This window comes from Oxyura jamaicensis, chromosome 10 (genome assembly GCF_011077185.1).
Source record: "Oxyura jamaicensis isolate SHBP4307 breed ruddy duck chromosome 10, BPBGC_Ojam_1.0, whole genome shotgun sequence".
Taxonomy (NCBI): domain Eukaryota; kingdom Metazoa; phylum Chordata; class Aves; order Anseriformes; family Anatidae; genus Oxyura; species Oxyura jamaicensis.
The window spans coordinates 2121406-2139942 of NC_048902.1; the positions used below are offsets into that span (position 1 = coordinate 2121406).

At 37.4% G+C, this 18537-nt stretch overlaps 2 protein-coding genes across 2 annotated transcripts in view; both read right to left on the minus strand.

Moving 5' to 3' along the window:
* Window positions 1-15062, minus strand: part of MYO5C (myosin VC) — a 34099-nt gene extending 19037 nt beyond the window's left edge. Inside the window, exons 1-18 of the mRNA XM_035335727.1 lie at window positions 14878-15062; window positions 11710-11820; window positions 10855-11020; window positions 10471-10615; window positions 9894-10050; window positions 9268-9411; window positions 8256-8337; window positions 7584-7691; window positions 6947-7053; window positions 6093-6358; window positions 5482-5563; window positions 5111-5251; window positions 4238-4363; window positions 3998-4081; window positions 2996-3130; window positions 2558-2655; window positions 1091-1177; window positions 863-974 (exon numbers count right to left, since the gene is read on the minus strand). Of these exons, the coding sequence (XP_035191618.1) occupies window positions 863-974; window positions 1091-1177; window positions 2558-2655; window positions 2996-3130; window positions 3998-4081; window positions 4238-4363; window positions 5111-5251; window positions 5482-5563; window positions 6093-6358; window positions 6947-7053; window positions 7584-7691; window positions 8256-8337; window positions 9268-9411; window positions 9894-10050; window positions 10471-10615; window positions 10855-11020; window positions 11710-11820; window positions 14878-14904 (2178 nt within the window). The 5' untranslated portion in view covers window positions 14905-15062. The remainder of the gene's footprint in view (window positions 1-862; window positions 975-1090; window positions 1178-2557; window positions 2656-2995; window positions 3131-3997; window positions 4082-4237; window positions 4364-5110; window positions 5252-5481; window positions 5564-6092; window positions 6359-6946; window positions 7054-7583; window positions 7692-8255; window positions 8338-9267; window positions 9412-9893; window positions 10051-10470; window positions 10616-10854; window positions 11021-11709; window positions 11821-14877) is intronic.
* A 1434-nt stretch (window positions 15063-16496) lies between these two features.
* MYO5A (myosin VA) overlaps window positions 16497-18537 on the minus strand; it is a 99489-nt gene continuing 97448 nt past the window's right edge. Inside the window, exon 44 of the mRNA XM_035335927.1 lies at window positions 16497-18401. The gene's annotated coding sequence lies outside the window, so the exon portion shown is untranslated. The remainder of the gene's footprint in view (window positions 18402-18537) is intronic.

An 18537-nucleotide genomic window follows, 5' to 3' on the forward strand; every position in this document is an offset into this window, starting at 1 on the left:
GGTCTTGTACACCTGAGTCAGAACTCAGTTCCGACATACTGACTCGAATCACTGGCTTGACTTGGATCTGTCCCATCGATACAGACTTGTCTGAAAAACAGGAGCTATGCAACTTTGCCTTGTCAGTGAAGCGATGGCCTCTGCCTATTCTTGGTGTTCCCCAAAACCTACAAATTATTGAACTGCAGCCACCTGAGATGGAAGGTAGTGAATAAATGCTAATATATATCTCTGTGTTGTAGAGTCATGACAGAAGAAGGGGAAAAAATATATACATATTCAAGGACACTCAAAACGCAAAAAGCAATCAGGTATTTCTAAAGCTAAGAGCAAGAGGACCCAGGGTTTTCAGTTCTTTCTTGGTGGGAAAAATAAAAAACCCATTACAGTAAACTGAACAGTAAACACAGCTTACTTAACCTGTTTACAAAGGCCTTGTCAAAGACTCTGTTGGGATAAAGTTTTGGTTTCAACACACAGCATGCAAAATAGCACATTTTTAGAACAGTTCTTCAGTATGCTGTGTAACACTATTGTGTGCATGAAGTTCTAGTCCTGGTACATGTGTACCATTTACTATTTACTAACTTGCAGATATAGGTAGAGTATCTGTCATTTAACAAATGAAGATATTAAGTACAGAGAGATTAAATCATCTGTCTGTGGTCACGTCATGACTCAGCATGACGACATGAGGTTACTGACTTGCAAGCCTATGTTCTACACACTAAATCAAGAAAGATAGTAATAACGTAAGTGTGTTATCATTCCTGTTTAAGTCCCTGTACTACACTTGGGAAAAGAGACCTCTAATTAACAAGAAATGCTACAATACTTAATGGAACAGCGCACACACACTAACCTGGATTAGCCGCTGCAAAACAATCTTGCAAATCTGCTTCTTATCATTTAAAGACAGTTCTTGCTGTGTCATAAGAATGCTGTAACGGCTGAAAAACTCAATGTAAGTCCACCTGGAAAATAAAAAGGTAGAAAAATGCAATTCATTAAAAAAAAAAAAAAAGGTGGTGTGGGTTTGTTTTTTGTTGTTATTGTTTTTTGACATATGGAGACCAACTGCTATTCCTACCTGGATGGATAGCTCTGTGCACTAATTCGAATAGTTTCCAAAACACCACATGCTCGCAGTTGCTGAGCCACCCTTTTTGAGTCAAACCTAAAAAAGTAAAGTTATGTTTTATATTTTACCGAGCTTGACATAATAATGAAAACATTTCTGCTAGCTGGAATTCTATTTCTGCTCATAGGACACAGGGCTCCCTTTTTTTTATATGGTGACTCACTCCTTAACACAGCCTTTTTTTTTTTTTTTTCCTTTTTCTTTTTCTAGCTTTTTTTTTTGTTCCTCAAAAAGCTCCTATCAGCAAAAGGTAATGAATTGTGCTTAGGCAAAAAAAATATAAAAAATACACAGAAATAAAGTCTCTCAGCAGTCTATTGGGAAGTAACTCTAGGTATTCTTTAGCACACCAAGAAATTTTACTTAAGAATATCTTGATTTAAAATTTCTAACAAGAGGCATGGAAAGGCCCTTTCTGATTCTGGACCAGAGTTGTTAGGCCACGAAGCACTAAGCTAGCGCCGATCCAGTACTAGTAAAGAGATGCCTGTGGCTCACAGAAGACTGCATTGTACTTTCATAAACTTACAGTATGTTCTTGTGGTCTAATTCAGACATGCTTTTACATTATCAAAGCTGTTTTCCCCCTCACTGCTATTACACAAAACAATCAGGTCTCAGCACAGAAATAGTGAAACTGTAACATTTGTTATGTTTTGCATAGAGAGATTTTGTCTGGCTCCAAGAAAATGAGCTAATACTAATAAAAATTTACTTAGAAACACACAGCAAAGTTTGCCTCTTTCTCAGTTATGACAAAGGCGTATATTTAATATGTCAGTACGTTACCTTTCAGCTAAAAGCTGTACACCTGAAACTGAAGAGCTTCCACATGTCTGCCCACAAAACAAACCAATAGCTGCATCAAGGTCAACTCTTACTTACAGTTAGTGGTTATCAACCAGACACAGGAATTACGCAAACACAACTATCTAGCATGCATGACTGTATCATAAGATTAAAATGAAACAAACTTTTGTTTGGCTTTTCTGACTTCTAATGTTATAAATATTTCTGTGGACAAAAGTGAAGCTCATAAAAAAATGGCAGTGGCTTTTATTCCCTAAATATGAATAGATATTAGTCCATACTACACAGAAATAAAAATAAGTATAAAAAATACCTATCAGTTTAAAAGGTAAAACAATTGTTCCCCCTAAATGTTATGACAAATGCACAGACATTAATATCTAACTTGAAGATCTTCATCATAATAAGGAATTTGTAAGATACTAACAATTATTACTGAATTATTACTATTTTTGTAAGATTTTTTAAATTTCAGTTATCTTGAAAATAAAAATATGTTCTGCATGTGAAGTTGTTCAACAGCAACAATGCAGCTAATGTGAAACAGAAAAAAATTCTGTTAATTTTTAAGATAATACAACAGCTCAACACCACTAATACACTTACTCAAAAGGCTGCTTCTCATCATTTGGCTTTATGCATCGTACATAGTGAGGGGTGGTTGCGTTAAGTGTCTCCATAAGCAAAGACAAAGAACTCCGAAACTAGAAAATAACAGGCGTAACAGTTTTGCCAGTAAAACATTTACAGATAAGTATAAAGTAAAATCTTATGGCTTTTAATTCTTTGTTAGGTTTTGTCTGGACACAGATTTTCTTAGGGTTTAGGTATTAAAAACAACAAACTTAACAGTCATATTGTTCCTAATGCTCTCCTATATATAAATTAAACTTCCCTACCTATACCCTACCGGGATTGTTACTGGGTCTTGCTGAAAACCAGATACTCCCTTGTGAACAGTACAATACAATACCATATTCTCAGACTACCCAATGCACTTTCCTGAAAATACGAGCATCACAGAACTGTATGTTTACACAGTACCTTACTGCCAACAGTCATCCGGAGCTGCTTGTTAGGTGGCTTAAGAACAGGTCTGGCAGATTTGATGTTTATAGTTGAACTGAAAGGTGAAATGGACACTGGATTGTCTTGGAAAAAGTTTGCACACAGACGAAACTAAAAGTGTGGTGAAAGAAACACAGGTAAATACTGTGGAATTGCAATAACATATAAATAAAAATGACATTGACTATAATGTAGAATGCAAAAGCCATCCGTCTTAATGCTTAGGCCAGGTATTGCAAGACTTGGAACTTAATCTTTAAGCCACAAATAGACAACAATTGAAGAAACATTTTCAACAATCCTGAATCTATCATGAAGCACTTAGGCACTTCAAAGCCAAAACTCAACAACTGTGAAGTAGGTCTGCAAATGCCATTTTCATATGAGCAAACATGGACGTAAATACAGGTTTAAACATAAACCACTTCAGTTCTTCTTCTCATGAGATTTAATTTAAGAATGTTTTTTGTCAGATAAACTTAGCTTCTTAGCAATCCTACAGCCTGAAAGGGAATGGGCCTTCAAGCAGATGGGAAATGACAAGCCCATATAAGACATTTGATGTTTTCCCTGCCCTGGAATTCCTTTAATCTCTTCTGAAAAATAAACAAAGGCAGCTGTTAATGATAAGCCACCTATCAAAGCTACATATAAAGACATTCCAAAATGATTCCAAAATGGAAGATATTAAAAAAAAATACTAACATAAATTACAAAGTAAATGTACATATATTAAAAATTTGAATACCAAGCTGAATATCATATTTAAATCTTGTATGTGATTTTGATGTTAAAAACACACACTTGAAGAATATTAATTAAAATTAGTATATAAACTGATTTATTCAGTCTAAGAATAGGTATGTTTTTTTAAGAATATATATCTTTTTATTAGAATAATTTTTTACGATCAGATCTGAAGTAATTCCAATGAAATTATGTACTCAGAAAACTAATCATTATTGATTGTTCACAAACCTTGCTCTCTTTCAAGATTTCCATCAATACTTCATATACTGTATCCCTGTTTTTTTCCAGAAATCCTTCACATTTATATTCTACCTGTGCAAAAGAGATTACATCATTAACTTCAGCCACAAACAAACAGTAAGCAAATCAGCTTTTATTCTCTAAGCTGTGGTGGTCAACAGGCCTTTATCAGTCCTGAATGTGACAGTTAAAATAGGGTGAAATAAAACTGGCTTGTTTACAGCCTACCTTATCAGCAAAATGTTGAATGATGAAAGATGTGTTTGACATCCTCGGCTTTTCAAAGAGTGGGTTTTTGTTGACAAAATTATTATATAGCTTTTGAAGCCAGTTTTCATCTGTTCCATGAGGCAGCTGTAAAAATGAGAAGGGAGATTTCCTTAACAAAACTCTTGTGGACTCCGCTGTTTTTTTTAGAACAGCAAAACTGCTTACTATCAGTAAATGCTACCTAAATAATGTATCCTCAGTCAGTTAGGAGGCCTAATAGCAAAAAGGTTTTGTCTTTTCAGAATTGCCAGTGGAAAAAATAGTAAGACTGAAGATGTAGGTGTGGTGCATTCAACAAGAATAGAAAGCAACAGAAAGGAAAGTGATATATATATATATATATATATATATATTTGTATCAAAATTATTGACTTTGGGAATAACTGAATTCTAGAGATATTGATTGGAAGAGGACCATGGAGACTGCGTAGAACAAATTCCTGCTCAAAGCAAGACTACCACCGCCACTACAACAGACTTTCAGGTGAACCCAAACCCTGAAAGTATCCAAGGAAGGGGATCGATCCCACTGCATCTCTGCTTAACCTGTTCTAGCACTACACTGCCCACACAGTGAAGAAATCTAGTTGCTGAGTTAGCTTCTCGGTAAGAATTTAGCTCTTAGTTCTTAATTTTCAAAAACAGAAACAAACAAACAAGAATAAGTGGCTTATAATTAAAATCACCAAATAGAAAATATTAATGTTTATTTCAGAATGAAAATGCTTTTCCCACTTAAAAGGGAGAAAATAACGATTTATACACAAGTTCAACTTGTAAAAATCTTTGTATTTTTATACGAGCTCATAAATACAAGAATTTCCAAATTACCAAGCACTCTTCATCCAGAAGTTCTAAAACACCCATTTTAGCTTCAATAAGGTCAATAACAGGCTGGTTGTCGTAAAAGTCTATTAAAGTCCATGGGATATCTTCCTTCATATATTCTTCTTGTTCAAGTTTAAAGACATGCTAGATATGTGAAAATTATGAAAACATATGGTTACAATTAAGGAAACAAATATAGGCAATATATGTATGGGCGTGTGTGATTGCATACAGAACACCAAAATATGTTTTGTAGTAGTCTTTGTCTGTCTTGTCAGAAGTTTTCATGTATATATATACACGTTTATGTATGTGTATATATACATATAGAACTACACAACAAAAAAAAGAACTGTTAAATGAAATGAACATACCAGGTTAAATTGCAGCTGTAGTTTTTCATTAGCATAATTGATGCAAAATTGTTCAAAACTGTTCACATCAAACGTCTCGAATCTGAAACATGTCAAACAAGAAAAAAAAAAAGATGCAATTGTATTGAAGGAAATAATCCCTTCACATTTAAATAGAAATCATAATATTCTTGTAAGACTTTGGACCTAATCTAATAATTGTAAGAAAATTAAATAGCCATAATAGTAACGCTGCTGCTAAGACATTTCAAAATATCCCTCCAGGTTAATGTTACCAGACATGACAGAGCTAGAAAATCCAGAGTTAAATCTAAAGGTGTCATATCAAAAGTTAAATTTAACATCACTCACACATACACAAAAAATCCTTATAGTTGCAGAACACTCCTGCTACTCAGGAGTTGCAGAACACTCCTGCTACTCAGGATGCAAAAGCAATTACATGACTAAGACTTTTTAGTATAACAAAACCTTCCAGATTCATTAGCAACACAAATTAACAAGTGCCTCTTACCAACCTCACAGAAAAGGCACTAAGTTAGTTAATCAATAGCAGAGCATTGATCTTACTGAAGCTTAACTAATTCATCTTCTTCTAGAGACATTCTTACCCATAAATGTCCAAAACACCAATAAAAGTATGTTGTTTGCCAGTGAACTGCAAAGCTTGGTTAATTTTTTCCACAATAAAGTCAAATAAATGAGAATAGATCTTCTTTGCCAAAGCATCCCTTGCATTAACAGCTTGAGGTTTTGTCATTGGCTTTACTACAGTCTCTGAGGTAGTGATAATCTTTCGGTGGCACAACCACTGCATCATTTTGTCAAAGTTTAAATCCAGAAGTTCACAGAATAAATTGAGATGATTGTCTTCTGGCTTTAAAGATAAATAATATTAGATTACACTTAATAAATATTATTAGATTACATTTAATACCTTTAATGTTGTCTAGACAGTGAAATCCTAGCATAACTGGCATCAACCTGGGAGTTTTATTTTCTGTTCACTTAGTCTGGCAAAATCTTAAGAGCTAAAGCAAGTAATAGTGGACAGAGCTACTGACATAGGAAAGAAAACCTTAGACTGGGTGAGATACACTGGATAAAGATGTTGAAAGAAAAAATTACTTTAGTCTATGGTCAGATGTCCTTGATATTTGACTTGAACTGGGACAAGTCTTTCTGACTTGTTGCTGGGACACATTCTGAGCAGCTTTGACAATGCTGTTCCCTTTATTCTGCAAACAGTCCCAAACTGCTTTTCTAACAGCTTTTGGGCAGAAACAGGATTCAGATAAACATTCATTTTGTATACATACAAAGACAGATAAATCTCTCAAGTTTAGTATACCAGATTTAATGCTGCTCTTGAGGCCCAAACTTTAGAAGAACATTGCTAAATGTCTTTTGGTGGAGAAAATAATAATAAAAAAAATGCTGTTTTCTCAGTGAGCTACTTCCTTACACTGATGGATGATCTTTCATCTCCAACAGCTGTTATCTCCACATTGCCTAAGTGTAGGATCGCTGCCAGTGTTTTAAAAATATCCATTTGAAAATCTTCCTTCAGACCTAAAAAAAATAATCCTTGATTATTTTAAAAAATCAAAAACAGATTAAATTAAAATAGTACAATGTTGCATTACTTGCTTTGTTGTGTAGCCAATAATTATATAGCATCTCTGCAGACTACTGTGAAACCCCTTGGTTCTGCCTACTTTCTTCCTGTCTGATGCAATGAGAGATGAGCCAAATTCCTGTATTCCCACAATTGCCAGCTAGTCTCCTTTGGCTTTCACACAAGCCACGCTAGGGATAAGGAAGCTTCTAATTCCACTTCCTTCACAACACATTAGCTTAATGGCTAAGCAGACTCCAGCCCTTGGTGATTTTGATCATTTATAATGAACACTATTGGCTATCAGCCATTTGTTCTTGCCTAGCATTTTAAAACAGACTGATGGTGCAGAAGACATGCTGTGAAGGAAACAATTCTGATAATTACTACTAACTTTTTGGACATTTAAGAAACAATCCACCTTTGCCCATTTCAGAGAAAGACAAATTTTAAACGCATGTAGTAGATATTCCCAAGAAATTACCCAGTAAAGCAAATGTCTTCTGAGTCTCCACCATATTTGCTCTGTCATCAACTCCTTCAATAACTGGATTACCACCCATTCTTGTGTAGTTAAATTTTTCTGCACTTCCTAGAGATAAGAAGCAAAACTTGTAATGATGGAAAATTCAGGACTGGGAATAGCCAGCTGTTAGACCTGTAACACTGTAAAATTTAAGATGCTATCACATGCAGTGAGCTGAAAGTACCCTTTTTTTGATGGAAATCCATGTGCCTAACTCAATTTAGTTGGCCCAAATCAGTATTCCTAATGCCTAGCAATCTTAATAGGTGATCTAACAAGCACAAAGGTAAGTAAACATATAACTAAGGCCTGGTTCTTCCAGGTGGCATTAAAGCTGCTCTGTGGATAAATGAATCAAGCATCCAAACTGTCATTATGGTATCTGCCACTACAGAATTAGAATAATATTTTCAGATACACTTGATCATGTAGTACTTAAATTACAACCAATTGTGCCCAATTTGCTCAAGTTCAAGCAGGATTACTAGCTGAGTGACTTAAAAATTCAAGTCCTGTAATAAGGCTGTGAGATTTATGCTATAAAGCACTTAACATCATAGCTTTTGAAAATTCATTCTTCAAAATACTACATTGCAAAGGTGAAGAGTATGTTATTTTCTTGAGACCTACCCAATTTAAGATGCTGAAATTCAGGTTGTGTAGCAGATGCACACAACTGATAAAATATATGGTAATTTCTCTCATTCTCTGACTGTAAATGAAAGCAAAGAATACCATTACAGAACGAAAAGCCACATAAACAGAAAAACATTTGATATTCAGCTACTGTGAAGTGGTACTGATACTTGAAGGCTAAATTCCACTGCAACAGCATTTAGCAAAGGAATTGTCCATTATTAAAAAGTCACACTTTTGACTTCAGCAAGAGCTTTGAAAGTGATAAATACAGTATACTTGCTTTCCATTAACGATATGCTGAGGTTCCCCCCCTCCCCCCCCCCCCAAGGCTGTTACTCTAATGATTTCTTCAACCTGAACAACCATCTACTAATAACCACTGTCCAATACTGGAAGGAGCAACTGTGCAGGAATGCCAACTGAAACACTGAACTGTGGTAACTCAGAAAACTCTCTTTATACACCATCTTTCAGACAGCCAAAATATAGAACTATTTTTCATAGTACTTAAAAAGTTACAATACTACTAAAACACTACTAAAACTTTGTAAAAAAAATAAAGCTTTGTAAAACTACTTTCTTCTTATAATGATCATATCTGGCACTGTAATGGGTCACATACAATAATCCCTGGCATTGTAAGTTTTCAGCCAGTTCTTTTACCCTACATATGCTTTTCCTTTCCAGATACAATTGGCATGTGACACTATTTTGACCGAAATTCACAGATTTCTCAAATACTTCTTGCACTTATCTTGGGGAATCATTCCTCAAATATGTTCTCCACTTAACATAAGGAAGAACCTGGAAAAAATTAGTCCTGTGTTCTAAATGAGATTAGCTCCTCTGAAAAAAGGAAGTTGAATGCTTATTAGATGTACTATGCAGAATTTCACATAACTGTCTTCTATTTTCATATTTTCTATATGAAACTAGCAAAGCTAAAGGATAAAATATTAATGGCTACACTCGCTTTGACTGTTTTTAACTTTATTTTACGTACCTGAAAGACAACTCTAGATTTCTCAAGCAGGTATGTTCTCATGTTGGCTCCAATGATTCGGTAGCTCTGATCAAAACTGATTTCAGTGTATTTTCCAAATCGACTGCTATTGTCATTCCGTGTGGTTTTTGCATTGCCGACAGCCTACAAAAATGATAAACTTTCAGAATTTGTTTCATAAGAATAAATTTCTCAAAATGTGACTCAACTTCAAACTCCTAAATTCTTATTTGCTCAAGAATCAATTTCAGCATTCAACTATGTTCAGTGAAGAAGCATAGAAATTACATCCTCCCACCATAGGGAACCTTAACCATTTTCTACTCCGATTAATAAAAGCAAACAACTTGTTCACTATTTTTCTCCTATCATCTAATTAACAGGATGTGGTCAGATAAAACTTTTGCAAACTGGTACCTCCAGAGGGCTGCTGGCAGGTGATGCAGAACGTTGGTGTTCCTGAAGCTGACCACCTTTTTCCATCGGGACCATTCATAGGCTAAATTTCTAATTTAGATATCTAAGTCAGTCAGCTAAAATGCCCCCTAGTGATTTCAAACAAAGACATTCAGCTGCTCTCGGAATTCTTTCCTTGACAGACTTGACAGATACTCTCTGAAATTTACCTCGGTTATTGGATTGGATGCCAATACTTTATCCTCCACATGTGCATTGCTGGTAGACTTACTCACAGTGGCAAAGTATCTCATAGTGTATCTTGCAGACACAGTCTTTCCAGCTCCTGATTCTCCACTTACTATAATAGACTGATTCTTGTTATTTCTAAAACCAATTAATTAGACAGTTTAAATCAGATGTGTCTAAAATGTATGCATATATAAAGATATGTAAATAGATATAAGAATTATACACCTGAAACAAATGCATGAAAACACAACCGTGGTGAACGCGTATCAGCTCCACCTTTCATCCATTCTCTTTCAATCCTCTTTGGTTGTACCATGACATCTCTAGGCTGATGTCACGGCTACTCATGCAGCTAAAACAAGGTTTTATCAAAAATGAAAATAGTTATGAGTTATATAAATTCCTCAGCTGGTTAAGTATTTATTCCTTCTCTAGTTGCCCATACAAAAGTATTCATAATAGCCAAAGGTATATACAGTTAATTCAAATTCCAATCAACACTGACTGCCACAAGGCTTTAAGTGGTATTCATGGATGTTAAACAACATACTGAACCTTGCCATTTGCTTGTATGCTTCTTCTGCCACAGCAAATATATGAGGATCCATGTCCCCCATGTTTTGTCCGCTATATGCATGGATAATAGCATCTCCATATATTGGCAACTGCTTATAGGGGTTTATTGCAACCAAAATTATTCCTATAACCAAGCATATAAAACAGAGGTTAGAAAACTGGCAATGACAATTAAACTGATTCAAGGTAGCAATGTTTTCTAAACTATTAAAATATCCTGATCAACAGACAAGTGAATACGCATACAGAAACTCCAATGAAGAAGACACTCGAGGGAAACATCATTCACACCATCCTGCAAACTAATCCAAGATTACTTTTGTATTTTATTTTTTTAAAAACCTTGCATTTGACTTTGCTTACCACTATAGGTGTAGATCAGCTTAGACTCCACAAAACGAACTTTAAGATTGTGTAGAACAGCAGGTTCATGGAGATAACTAAGTGCAGTGAGATCGTTTTCACCAACAAGTATGTCGGGATTTCGTAGAGGTGGCAAAGCAGCTGGATCAACAGGGTAATGAAGTTCCTGACAACAAAAACGACTTGAAATATCACAAAATAAACACATTATGTCTGTATAAATACAATTTGATCTATCTTTACACGAAGTTACAGGGTTGATGGAGCACTGTCTGATTTTGTATTTAATCAATTCCATACATCTCACTGAACTTAAGGGACTAGAGCTCATGAAAATAAGATGGTGATCTTTTTTTCATTAAAAAGAAAGGTACATTATTTAATACTTTCCTTTACAGAATAGGAATGAAAAAATATGGAAATACTATTTTCAAAATATTACTTCAGTAAAGAACACTGATAACAAAATTAACAAATCTCAGATAAAGCAATAATTTTAGTGGAAAAAAATGCAAAAGCTACCTCTGAGAGAGATATACATGCCTTGCTCTTCTGATTTACTTCAATAATGAGTTTCAGTGCTCATTTCAAAAGCGATCTTTCTACATCAACATGAATCTCATAAAGTAATGTGATACACACGGTAGATGTGCATACATTTTGAGCTGTTACAGCTATTTGCTGTACAGATTTCAAAATGTTAAAATTCTGGTCACTGCAGAGTTATCATGATTCTGCAGAGTTATCATAAAGCAAAATACAGAAAATTCATTTATACTTCATGACATTGAGCCCAGTGTTTCTACATAAACATATCTCAGCAAACCCCATGGTAATTAAGGCTTTTCTCCTTACGGTTCCATCTTCTAATTGCACATGGAGAAAACGGTCTCCAGCTTTGTAGTTTTTTGTGATTTCTGCAGACTGCCAAACTTCTTCATTATCAGGGATCCAAACCCTGTTGTACTACAACAGAAAAACAAGGTAACAGTTGGCTTAGCTATTATCATAAAACAAGACTATAAAAAAAACAGTTTTCAAAAAAATCAAGTGCAACCTAAATGCAGAAGTGTGTGCCAGGAGTCTCTGGGATTATTCTAGTTCTGACACTTTCATTGGGGTGTATTTTTGTGCTTTAGTGATTCTTTGAGGAAAAAAAAAAAAAGAAAAAAAAAAAGAGACAACAGACAATCTCAGATACACTTGTTCTGCTCCTGTTTAGCATAAAGTCAGCAGAGCAGCACTTACAACAGTAACTGAACAATGGCCAGGCTGTTGCCAGGCTCTACAAACCCTCTATAAATACAAAGAATAAAGAATAAAACACGCTTACAGCACAGCCTTGACTCTTAGGAGAATTCAAGTGAGCAAGTACCAGAGAAAGTATCTCATTTAGTAGAACTTAGACAACCACTTCCTTGAATTCAAATACAGGATACTGAATTTAGAAATCATTTTGCCATAGGTACAAATACATGCACATGAAAGAGCCTACACAGTTACCTTTCTTCTAACAGGACCAAAACGTAACTTCCCCATAACATCCTCCCCTGTTCTAGGGTGAACTTCAAATACTACTGGCAGGTTGTTTTCCTTACAAGCAATCAGCTGCCTTAGCTGCAATCATTCCCAGTAAGACCCTTTAACTCTGTCTCAGGAAGAAAACACCATTCTTGAAAGCACTTACTTCCAGTGGAAGCAGATAAATTTTAATTTCCTTGTAGGTATTTGGAGAATGGAAACAAGAGAATTACTTCTAGCCTTCTGAAGCATGGTTATGTACACGTAAATTATGTTGTACAAGCCATCCGGTTTTCCTATCTTGAAGTTAAAATGCTAAAATATTAGCAATATCTTTCAGTTCTCTGCCCAAGACGGTATAGGAAACAGCATTCCTTAGGACATAACAGCTGGAAGCCTTAGTAAGTCAGGAATTTCTTCACTGATGTGGACTTATCCTTCCTGCCATGGTCTAACAAAGCAGCAGCACCTCTAAAAGACCCCCTAAAGCATCACCTGTAATAGATACTGTTTTTAATAACACTGAAATCAATTCTATTCAGAAATGTGCAGTTTGAAGCAATTTCTGATGTGTCAAAGTATTTTTGCACTGCATTGCTTGTATCTCAGGTGGCGATGAAGATGACACTGAAGACTGGGCTTGAATGCAAGAAGAGGGCAAGAGTAAGGACAGAGATGTCAAGGGGGAAAAAGGCATGAAAATCACCAGTACATACTGTACCGAGCTTCTTGTGGGCCCTCTCTCCTCTCATTTGTGATTTAGTAACATCAGAGGGCACAGAACCATTCAGTCCCCACTCTCGCAAGCAACCATGTCATACAATCTTGTATCAGCATGTTTTGATAGCCAGAAACATTCATTTAATTCTCCTATCCTAACTATACGCATGGTCAGCCTATAGCAGCTTTGTGCTGTTTAAATAAGCACACAACAGTTGCTGCAGCTTCTTGCTTGAAAAGAACATTAGACAAGGCTTTCACGAGGTGTTAGCATGCCCCCAGATTCCTCAGAGACCCTTAAACCTTTTCATTTTGTTGTTTCAGCTGTTACTTTTTGCAGAAATGACTTTTCCCCCTCTACTTTGGGGGAAGCCTTGTGAGCCCCAGCAGATCCTCGGAACATGGCGGCCTCCAGCCCAAGGACCCTCCTGAAAGACATCTGTGTCGTTCCTGCAGCACGTTGATTTCCTGACCTTTAAAAATACTTACATATCTGTTCACAGCTGTTAAATGGAATTCTTTATTTGCTGTTATTCTGTAAGTCAAGAATCTAACAACCGAATAACCTCAGAACGCAGCACGTTCCCATGTAAGTGAGTGACCTACAGCAGGACATAGTCAAGAAAGGGACAGGAAAAGGCATGTGATTGAAGCACTTATTCTTCAGAAAATGTCCCCGTGGCTCCAGGAGCCTCCATTGGCAAACGTACCCAGCCTACCACAGATCGGTGTCTCCAGACCCTGCCTTACAAGTAAACACAAGGGACTGAGCTCATTTTCGTATCAAGTTACACCCACACTCCTTCCTCCCCGCCACAGGTGTACTTTCCTCCCACTTTACCAAAATGCACGTTCTTCCAGCTGCTCAGCATGCTGTTAGGACAACAAGCGGACAAACAAAAACCGCTGCAGCAAAAGGCCAAATCGAGCTTAGTATGGCATCTGGTTTTGTGACAGAAGAGACAGGTCTGCAAGGCAGCAATGTGCACATTTTGTTGTTTAGGGCTCAGCAAACAGATCGTACATCGCGATGCTGTGCTGACCACTGGAAAAGTGGGAAACGTGCAAAAAAATACACCGGCTGCGTTCAGGAGCAAGAATCTTTGTTTTAGTTCCCAAATCTGTCTGACATATTAAACACTTGCATAAAAACGAACACTGAAATTGAGTGACCAGGAAACTGCTGTTATACTTAAGTGCCCAAGAGCAGCTCAGTGCATCTGAGCCCTATATCCACACAGCGTTACAAGTCGCTGAAAATAAGTGGTTTTCCAGGATATAGAAAAAGAAACACCGTGTTTTCCCAGGGTGTCCTGGGGTTTTACAGTCTATTAGCTTCAGCTCTCTATCGACACGGCCGGTTCGCAGCCCCTCGGCCGGCGGGCAGGCACCGAGCCCTGGCCCTGCTCACGGCAACCGGCAGCGAGCCCCCGCTTTCCCTCGGAGCCGCGTTAAAGCCGAAATTGATTAATTCCTGTTTAAAAGCTGCTTATGTTATTTTTTTCTGTGCTGAATCAGAACTTGATCTGCCTTCGTGGCGTACCCACACGAAGATAACGCGTCAGGTCCCAAATCGTTGAACTTTCAGTCACACAGGGGAAAGAACTTTAGATGGACACGCAGCTGTGAAACTCCAGGGAGCTTCGCAGTCGTCGCCCGGCCCGGCCCGGCCCGACCCCCCCTTTCCCCTTCCCCTTCCCCTGGCCGCAGCCCCCTCACAGGGCAGCCTCGGCCCCCCCACGCAGCAGCCACTGCCCCCCGTCATGGCGGCCGCGCGCTCACCTGCGTGTACAGCTCGGCCAGCGCCATGGGCGGCCCCGGCCCCGGCCCCAGCTCCGCGCCGCCGCCGGGCACAGACGCGCTGCGGCCGGTCCTGCCGGGGACAGGTGGCCGCGGCGCCACGGCCCGCCCCCGGCCAGCGCCCCCGGGCTGGATCCTGGCCCTGCCCCGGGCCGGGCGCGGTCCTGCCCCGGGGTGGAGAAGCCGGCTCCCCGCCGCCCGCAGCAAGGCGTTTGCTTCAGGCGTTGCCAGCACCTGGGCTGCGCCCAGCACCTGAGGGCGCTCCCCGGAGCCGAGGAGGCCGGGGCCGCCCTCCCTGGGCCCCCTCCAGGACGGGGCGTCCGCGGTCTGGTCCCTCACGGCTACTTGAGTTAGCGCTGAACAAGTTGGAGCGTTAATAAATATGTGTGGGTGTTGCAGGGGGGAAGCGTGGGGGAAGGTCACACGGCAGCTCTTTATTTGTGCAGGTATGTAAGTACAGTGGGGATGAGCAGTCAGCTCCATGATTACATACACGGGTGCAGGCCTTGAAGTGCTGCTGGGCAAAGCTAGCATCTTGGATGCATCTTTAGGGATTAAGAATAACAAATTGTCTAGGAACCAGAGGCATCATGAGGGCAGCTGTTCCTGACTAAGAAGAAAAGAATGGGAATAGTAAGCACTTTGCTATAAAATACCACAAAGGAGTTTCTCTAACAAACTCAGAATATGATTAAAAAACAAAAAACAACAACAACAACAAAAAAAACACCCTCAGAAAATATTTCATAATCTCAGGGCACTAATAGGTACTACACTTAAATATTATTTATGAGAAAGAAGATTTGAATAAATATAGTACCTTGTTTTGGCAGCTAGAAATAGTCTCAGAGGTCCACCACTCCTCCCTTTGTGCCTGACGCTGTAGAACTTCCATGGCACAATCAGATTGTAGCGAACTACAAATCTCACATCTTATTTTAATAATACTTGGTAAAATATTTGGTTAAAAATATCCAGTTATATCAAGCAAAATATTTTCAAATATGTCCCAAAATTTATGGCACACTGTCAACATGGGGATAGGTGTTCGTACACAGAATCCTCAGATCTTAACCAGCTACCTTCACAGTCAGTGTCAGCACAGAGCTTATAAATTCTAGCTGAGGTTAAGAACTTGTGATGTTTCTGTATTTCCATTACATTATACAGGTGTTTTTGATTGCGGGGTCACCATTTGCAAAGAGATCCTAGACAGGGGCTAACAGTAGAGTTCCATCAGTTATTCTGGGAAATGTACCCAAATCAATTCTTAATAAATACGCTCAAGTGGCCAAAGCAGAGCAAAGAAACAGAAATAATGAAGCAGGTCTTTAACAGCTCCTAGAGTTATTCCAGAAAAGGAGGAGAGGAAAAACTGTGTTTTTCAGCTACTCGGAGCCTTGGCCGAGAAGACTGGCCCCTACATAAGGCTGCTAGAATTCACCTAACAGGGTAACAGACAGAAAGCCTCCTCCAAGAGGAGGCTGAGGACAAAACATAGTAATCCATTTAGTCCAAAGAAAGTCCAAAGCTCAGTCAAAAGTATGACAGCCACATATCTAAGTATTCCAAACAAACAAACAAACCAGAAACAAAGAAAATCTTACAGCTGTGTTTTTATTTGGACATTTTCCAGTGATAGCTATTAGGCTACAGTTCTTATGATGCATACATTTACTAAGTACAACATCAGACACTACAACAGATCAGAGCTCAGGTCATTCTGACAATGTTTTGGTTTTCATCTAAGTACTGTGGTGGTATTGAGTGAAAAATCTATGTTTAAAGGCTTTTATTTACCAGATGAAGTATCAGCATCTTAAAAAAAAAATGTTTACTTAGAGTACTCATACGGTATTTGAAATGTGTTCAGTTTAAATCACAAATTACACAGACCTTCAAATTGCAAATGCTGGTGTTTCCAAGTTGCGAACAAATGTTACCGGGTATCAATCTGCTTTTCAACACTGAAGTTGATCCTGCTTTTTTCCTGCGATAGGTAAAACAGATTAATTACATATAACGGACTTAAGCACTTTCATGTTCCGTCCCAGATTGAGAAGCAATTTTTTTCAAAATTTGAATAGAAGGCTATGTCCTGAATGTCAGAATAAAATGGTCACTGGAATAAAAATACACCAAACTGAATGAGGTAATTGTGCAAAATCTCTAGAATAGCTGTATATAATTCTAAGGGGTCTTTGACAAGTATTTTTCCAGCATCTGATAGAATCTATTACAGCAATAGATAATAAATTAAAATATAAAAGATATATCCACATTAAAAGAGCATAACCATGATTCAAAGGAAAAAAAAAAAAAAAGTTGTTAAAATAATTCTGCATTATAATTCCATGGTTAAGAGATATTAGTCCTAAGGTGAAAGATATATTATACACTGACGCTAAAATTGTACTTCTGAAAAGTGCATGTAAAATACTGCCATGTAAAATATTAGATGAATTACCAATTACACATCTACTTCAACTTAAAAATATTTTCCTTTAAAACATGTCAAGCAGCATATACTTTTAACGTGATATAAAAGTAATACCAGTCAAACCACTGAGTTTAAGGATAATATCTATAAATTACTAAACACTACATTTTTAAGGAAAAGAGATACAATAAGGCTTTTTACAGGTAAACGGACTTCAAAAATAAACAAAAATACATTTAGGCATACATTTTAATACACTAATGCTTACATAGTGGATACACTTCCTGATCTACAGTATGAACATACTGTATGCTATTTTTTTTTTTTTGCTTTTCAATAGGAGAAAAATTCTGTAGGTCAACATGTTCTCACTTATTTTCCTTCTCTAACAATGTTCCTGGAAGTGAAGGCTTTCCCATTACATTCACTCAAATACAGTACCCCTAAAAGTCTGAAAACTACTATACCCCACCATTCTTACATTATACCTTATTTGGAGCCACTCATAGTTTAAAAAATTAAGTAATATTAAAAAAAATAATAAAAAAATTTTGGTGTACCACGCACAGAAAGACAATCTAAATCGTAAGTAAAGATCATTCAAAATATTTATGCAATGCAATATTAGGTTCGTGCAAGTGTCAGCGTGGTCCATCAAATGTAACATGGGGCATACACATTTGAAAGTAAGACAACATGAGCATCGTAAAATGATACTTACACAGTTTGGGTTATCTTTATTGTTGATTTTAGCAACCATATAAACAGTATCTCTACCTCTGAAGTAAAACACAACTGAAACATTTTCGTCTGCTTTACAGCAACATTTTTTTTCTGTGAGTTTGCAGGCAAATAGGTAAGTACCAAATAGTCTAATAGTGTACCTCTAGATTAGTTCTCAGTATTTTTAAAGAAATTAATGTTAATGCTAAATTGCTAATTTTTACATTGTATAAAAAATATTGCACAATATAACTGAGTGTGTGTCTTTTTTTTGCCACGTGTTATTTGAGCCATACACCACAAACTATGTTTTAAAGATCAGAATTGGAACCTTAAGGAAGGCCTTGCCCTTAACGTTGCACCTTGGGAAACGTGCATTCTGTAAACCAGATGCAAGGCGTGGGAGACAGAAAAATCTTTCTGATAAGATGTGTAACACCCAAAGTACCTCAGTTTCTCATTATGCACTCTGGATCTCC